A 6,892-nucleotide genomic window follows, 5' to 3' on the forward strand; every position below is an offset into this window, starting at 1 on the left:
GGTGGTGGGGAGACGGGTCTGTCTGCACTGGGCTCAGACCCCGGTTCCCCTGCCAGGTGCCGACATGGCACAGGGCAGAGCCTGAGCGTCCCCCTCGTCAAGGAGTCTGTTGGACAGTCAAAAGCAGGGTGAGTGCCAGGGAGCAGGCTGAGCCGGGGGGGGGGGGGGGGGGGGGGGGCAAAAAGACCTCATTGTTTGCGCCTCAAGGCTTCTATCTCTCACCTCTCACTCCATTATTCAAGCCTGATGGAGCTTGAAAACCAAGTCAGTCACCTGAGCCCGCTGTATCTCTCGGCTGGGGGAAGGTGGTGAGAGCCGAGGCAGATGTGGAGTGGCCATGGCAAGGGTGCTGCAGTTTTTTTTTTTTTGTTTTTGTTTTTGATATGGGCCTCGGGAGCTGTGCTCAGGCTGGTCCCAGTGACTCTCACCCAACCAGGACAGTAGTTCAATGCAAGGGCTTGAGGATGCTTTGCTGCCTGGTCCCCATGGCTCCGTGGCCCTGAGGATTACCCAGGTGGTGTTTAGGGGGGCGCCTTCAGGGCCACACCCAGTGGCTCTTGGTAACTATGTGGGGCCAGGGATGGAACTAGGATGGGTTGTGTGCAAGCCGGTGTCTTAACCCCGGCACTGTCTCTGGTTCCGAGTGGGTTGAGTGTGACCAGGTAACAGCATGTACCTCTTTGGCACCTCGGGACAATCTCCCGCACTCGCGTCACAGCTGGAGCCTGAAGTCTCGAGAATTGACGTGAGTCATTCAAGACAGTCACCTGATAGGTGAAACCACCTGTGGAGTACAGGATTCGGGCACTGTCCTCCCGTTGCTCATTGATTTGCTCTAGCGGGCCCAGTAACGTCTCCATTGTGAGACGACTTGTTACTGTGTTTTGCACATGAAATACGTCACAGGTATCTTGCCAGGCTTTGCTGTGCAGGATCTCGGTAGCTTGCCGGGCTCTCCGAGAGGGGTGGAGGTATCAAACCCGGCTCAGCCGGGCTGGCTGCGCGCAAGGCAAATGCCCTACCGCTGTGCTATCGCTCCAGCCCAGAGTGCAGGATACACAGGTTAAAAAAGAACCAAACAAAAGCAAGTTGCAAAATAGCAGGCAGGATCCTCCACGCAGAAATCGAGGAGGAAAGTGAGTGACTTTCTTCCTAGAATTGCTTCAGCTTCAACCCGGGAATCCTTTTCCCCTCACTATCTCCCAGGACTCCCAGGACTCCCAGGACTCCCAAGACTGGGAAAAACTGTTAGGTACAGGAGCTTGACTTCTGTCAGGAGGCCCTAAAGATGTGCAGCTTGAAAGAATTCCCCCTGGACATACTCCCTGGAATCTTCTGTTAGACCCACCCTCTCTCCTTTTTTGCAGGGGAAGAGGGGCACTCAGAGATCGCTCCTTGGGTCTGCACTTCCTCCTGGCAATGCTGGGGAAACCAAAATTTTTATCAATCCAAGTTCTTTGGTCACATTAGCAATTTAAGTCAGATTCAATTATAGGATGCCAGAGATTGAACCCAAGTTGGTTGCATGCAAGGCAAGCACCTTACCTACTATGCTATGCTATTTCTCCGCCCCCATCCAGAGTTATAACTTACAAAGTATAAAATACACAGATTTTAAGTGCAGCCTTTGATGAGCTTGGCAAATGGACACCCTTGTAAATAGAGTGTCATGCAAGGTTTCTACATTTTAATATTTGTTTATTAAATTTTTTGGCCCACACCTGGCAGTCCTCAGGAGTTACTTTTAGCTCTGCACTCAGGAATTACTCCGAATAGTGTTCAGAAGACCATATGGAATATTGAGGATTAAACCCAGGTTGGCTGCAAATACCCGACCTGCTGTATTATCACTCTGTTCCCAGTTACAACATTTTTATCAATCCAGATTCTTCAGTCACATTAGCAATTTAAGTAAGATTCAAAAATTAGACTGTAATAACCTTGACTCATACTAAATTTATTTCTAAATTTGGTGTGCTTTCTGTTTGAAACGTACAATGTTGAAACACCTTTTTGTTCTAGTTATAAAATACATGACTAGTTATAAAGTACATGATTTGTTTTTTTAAATAACAAATTTCAACATGAAAGTATTAAAAGAGAAAGGCTTTCATAATTCCATCCACCAGAAGGTAAGTGGCATATTCTTCCTAGTTATATTTGTAAATAAATGTATTTGGCTAATTCTACTTTTAATAAGCAAAAATGGCATTCTATAGATGATACAAACAGGTTCTTTTACATTGTTTGTTTTTCTGCAGTACTCAAGGGCTATTCCTGGCTCTACTGAGGAGTGACACCTGGCAGTTCTCAGGGCCATATGTGGGGCCAGAGATATGAACTGGAGCTTGCTGCATGAATGAAAAAGATGTCCTGTAATATCTCTCTGGCCTGAAACCTGGTCTTTTAAAAACTTTATTTACATACTTGCATACACACATATAAATATATATATCACTTGATCACTTGTCGTCCCGTTGTTCATCGATTTGCTTGAGCAGGCTCCAGTAATATCTCCATCCATCTCATCCCTGATATTTTAGCAGCCTCTCCTTACTCGTCCTTCTCAATGCTGCTATATTGGAGGCTCTTTCAGAGTCAGGGGAATGAAACCCGTTATTGTTACTGTTTTTGGCATATCGAATATGCCATGGGTATCTTGCCAGGTTCTGCCATGCGGGTGAGATACTCTCGGTAGCTTGCCGGGCTCTCCAAGAGGGACAGAGGCCCTCTGAAATAAGACCAATAAATGAGCTATATATATATTATTGTTTTGTTTTGGGGCCATATCATTGCTCAGGCGGTTCTAGACTGTCGCTTGAAGTTGTTCAAGGGACCATGAGTTAGTGCCAAGGATTCAAACTAGGGTCGACAGGGTACAAGATAAACCCCTTAACCCTGGAGTGACCTCTTCTGCCCCCCTTCTCCCCGCTCTTTTAAAATTTAAGCCAAATACTACACCATGGATTCCTTCATTACCAGTGCACTTCATTTGTTTTTAGTGCACAATAAGTCCTTCACAGCAGGGTGATTTATAACAAATAAAAATGTGCCTGTGGCCACACTGTTCCTCCGCGTTGTCTGAGGGTTGCTGTAGTGGTGCTTGGGGGCCGTGTTGGTGTTAAGGACCAGGCCTTGGTCTCCTGCTTGCAAACCAAGCACTCCAGCCCTGGGAGCTGTCTCTCCAAACCCTGTGATTAATTTAACCAACCTTTCTGTTAATGGATATTTCAGCTATTTCTAATGTCTCATTTTTGCAAGAGCTGAGTAAAAACCCCTGTATTTGTTCATATGCCTGAATATTTTCTTAGGTTAAATAACAATATATAACACCAAATCCAGAGATACTAGATTACTTAAAGCCTTGAATGTCAGTGAGATAGCACCTCGGACCTAATCTTTCAAATACATGGAGTATTATCAACTCTTTAAAATATTTGTTAATCTGAAGGGAAAAATTATATTTTGTTATTGTCATGTTCTTAAAAATTGCACTCAGGAATTACCCCTGGCGGTGCTCAGGGGACCATATGGGATGCTGGGAATCAAACCTAGGTTGGCCGCCCTACCCACTGTGCTGTTGCTCCAGCCCCGACAATAGTGTTTTGATCAGAATGTAAGGAAATTGGAATCCTCATGATTTCCTTTTTGTGAACACTATATATTATTGTCTCATTCTTTCTCTGGACAACCTGGCAGGTTACCGAATGTTAGCTGCCCACACGGCAGAGTCTTGCAAACTCCTCGTGGCGAACCCAATATGCCAAATACCAGTAACAGTGATGGGTCTCATTCTCCTAACCCTGAAAGAGCCTTGAATGTGGCACTTTTTAAAATCTCAGGGCTAGGACGAAGGAGATGTTACTGGGGTCTGCTCGAGGCAATCGACGAACAACAGGATGATCGTGATCGTGATTGTCATGTTCTTAAAAATTCTATTGTCGTTGGGTATTAAATATAATTTTTTATGTGTTTCCTTTTTTATTTATTTGTCTTTGGGTCACACTCAGCGGTACCCAGGGCTGGCATGTTGTGTGTCTCTCGCTATAGTGGGAGACCAGGTGGTCCAGGTAGTGCTGGGTCAGGCCCAGGCTTTCATATGTGCGTTGGCCCTCAGATCCAACTCTGAGCCTTCATGCCTCTTTTCAAATGTGCCTTCTGTATTTTCTTTTCTTTTCTTTTCTTTTTTTTTTTGTTTTTGGACAACACCTGGCAGTGCTCAGGGGCTACTCCTGGCTCTGCACTCATAACCACTCCTGGAGGTACTTGGGGGACCATAAGGGATGCTTGGGATTGAACCTGGATCAGCCATGTACCAGGCAAGTGCTCTACCTGCTGTACTATCGCTCCGGCCACACACACAGGATTTTTAAAAAATCTTTAATTCATCTGGAATTGAGTTTCAATCTAGCCCTTAAGTGGTTCCCCCGGACAAAGATTAATGTTAAAACTTAGGAGAGTTAATATTATAGGGGCTGAATAGATCGCACAGTAAGTAGGTAGGGCGCTTGCCTTGTACATGGCTGACCCAAGTTCCATTCCTCACACCCCATTTGGTCCCTCGAACCCTCCAGGAGTGATCCCTGAGCATAGATCCAGGAGTAAGCTCTAAGCACTGCGGGGTATGGCCCCTAAGCAAAACAAATTGATATCATGGATTAAGGATATGGCTGAACAATAGCACATGCCTTGTAGGTGTGAAGTCTGGAGTGCAATTCCTGGCATGCCCATCCTCCATTTTTTTTTTTTTAAATTATAAGATGAGAACTTTTGGCTCTGGTGTGATTCCCATGCCTTGCATGGGAAAGCTCCCGTGTAGCTAGAGCACCGCTGACTGAATTCCACCACCACCCTGCCAAAAAAGAGATTTAAAAAACAATTAAAAGAATTTGTATTGAATCACTGTGAGATAGACCCTTATAAAGCTGTTCATAATTGGGTTTCAGTTATACAGTATTTCAACAGGCATCCCTCCACCAGTGTACATTTCTCAGCACCAGTGTCCCCAGGTTCCCTCCCATCATACCTTGCATTCCTGTGCCTGCCTCTATGGCAGTTCTCTCTCTCTCTCTCTCTCTCTCTCTCTCCCCCCCCCATCTCTCCCCCTCCTCTCCCTCTCTCTCCCCCTCCCCCCTCTTCTCTCTCTCTCTCTCTCTCTCTCCCTCCCTCCCCCCTCCCCTCTTTAGACATTGTGGTTTGCAATCCCGTTGTTCATCAATTTGCTCGAGCGGGCACCAAGTAATGTCTCCATTGTGAGACTTGTTACTGTTTTTGGCATATCAAATGCCAAGGGGAGCTTGCCAGGCTCTGCCCTGTGGGCGGGATATTCTAAGAAGCTTGCCAGGCTCTGGAGAGGAACAAAGGAATCGAACCTGGGTCAGCTGCATGCAAGACAAATGCCCTACCAGCTCCAGCCGTGGTTTGGGATATAGATGCTGAAAAGGTTGTCAGGAATAATAAACACAATTTACCAGTACAGTAGGGATAAATTAACCTCCTCCTCCCCTTCCCCCCAAGCTGCAGAAGCAGATCATCATGCTAAGCTCCCCATTGAAGGGTGTAATGATGCAACGGCTACCCTCTGTAATTGGTGGCGGTGATTTCCCTCTTCTTAGACTCTTGCTCTCAGGCCTTGGGTGTCTCTCTCTCTCTCCTTGCGGTAAAGCCCAGAGGCCTGTGTTCTAGCGCATCCTGAAACAGGCCCACCTGCCCCAGACGTGTCCATCGCCTGCTGTTCTGGGGACTGTGGAGTCACCCTCGGCCCGTCTAAACCAGCAGTGGCCCAGGATGGTCATCAGCCCCGGGGGAGGTGGCTGGGCCGCATGCGAGGGCCCTGGGTGGTCCGGGCGCGCGTGTGTGCGCGTGTGCGCGTGCAGGGGTCTCACCTGTCTGCTCCTCCACAGGCACATCCTGATCTGCCTGGCCGCCTACCTGGGCTGCGTGTGCTTCGCCTACTTTGATGCCGCCTCCGAGATCCCCGAGCAAGGCCCCGTCATCAAGTTCTGGCCCAGTGAGAAATGGGCCTTCATCGGCGTCCCCTACGTGTCCCTCCTGTGCGCGAAGAAGTCGCCGGTGAAGATCACGTGACGGCCAGCAGGCTTGGCCGCTGACCCTCCCCGGCGCGGGGCTTCGCTGGAGGGCCAACACGGGCTGCCTGGTGGCGGAGTTGGGGGAGGGGGGCTGTCTTTCCAACATTCTGTACCCTTGGGCTACCCCGTGGGGTGTGTGGGGGCTGCCTGGGACCGTGGAGAATCACCCCCTTTCCCAAAAGATGCAGAGTAGAGGGGCCCGGGATGCATCCGGCAGTGTCCCTCCCTCCCGCATGCGGTGGCTTGATGAGCAAACGCCTCACCTCCTGCAGGGACCTCACTGACCCCGGCCCGCGCCTTGGAGGGGCTGTTTCTGCTCATCCACAGCTACCGCAGGAGACAAGACCCTCTCACCTTCGGCCAGCGTCCGTCAGCTGGGAGAAACTGCCAGGAAAACCAAACCCAGACCCCCGAGCCGCATCCTGGGCAGTGGCCCGGGAGACTCCGTTGCCACTCGGGGTCTCCCCCGCCCGGCAGCCCGCGCCTTTTTTGTACAACTACCTCTGCTCAGCGGACAGTGGACTTAGGAGGAAGAAGCTACTGAGAAAGACCCCTCCGTGCCAAAATTTCCACCGTTCTGAAAGAGCAGCACGTTTGCAATACTGGCACCGTCTGCCCGTGTCCCCTCGTTTCTGCACCCCCCCCCCCAGGGGTCTCAGGCACACAGAGCAGAATAGCTTTGGAGACTGAGCCCCATAAACAGCCCCCAATACCCCCATCCTTGCCTCTCCGAGTTTGCTAATGGGCTTATTACCTGGTGGTGCAAAATTGAGGGGCAAGCATGAAGCCCAGGTTTTCTCATT

The 6,892-nt window shown here is 49.2% G+C and overlaps 1 protein-coding gene across 2 annotated transcripts in view; it reads left to right on the plus strand.

The window, feature by feature from the left end:
* The window catches only part of ACER2 (alkaline ceramidase 2), a 36,963-nt gene extending 30,794 nt beyond the window's left edge, over positions 1–6,169 (plus strand). For both annotated transcript variants that reach the window (XM_056117364.1, XM_056117365.1), the window contains one exon: positions 5,904–6,169. In XM_056117364.1, the coding sequence (XP_055973339.1) occupies positions 5,904–6,087 (184 nt within the window). In that variant the 3' untranslated portion in view covers positions 6,088–6,169. The remainder of the gene's footprint in view (positions 1–5,903) is intronic.
* Positions 6,170–6,892: the final 723 nt, after the last annotated feature.

Source organism: Sorex fumeus, unplaced genomic scaffold, assembly GCF_029834395.1.
Source record: "Sorex fumeus unplaced genomic scaffold, SorFum_2.1 ptg000034l, whole genome shotgun sequence".
Taxonomy (NCBI): Eukaryota; Metazoa; Chordata; class Mammalia; order Eulipotyphla; family Soricidae; genus Sorex; species Sorex fumeus.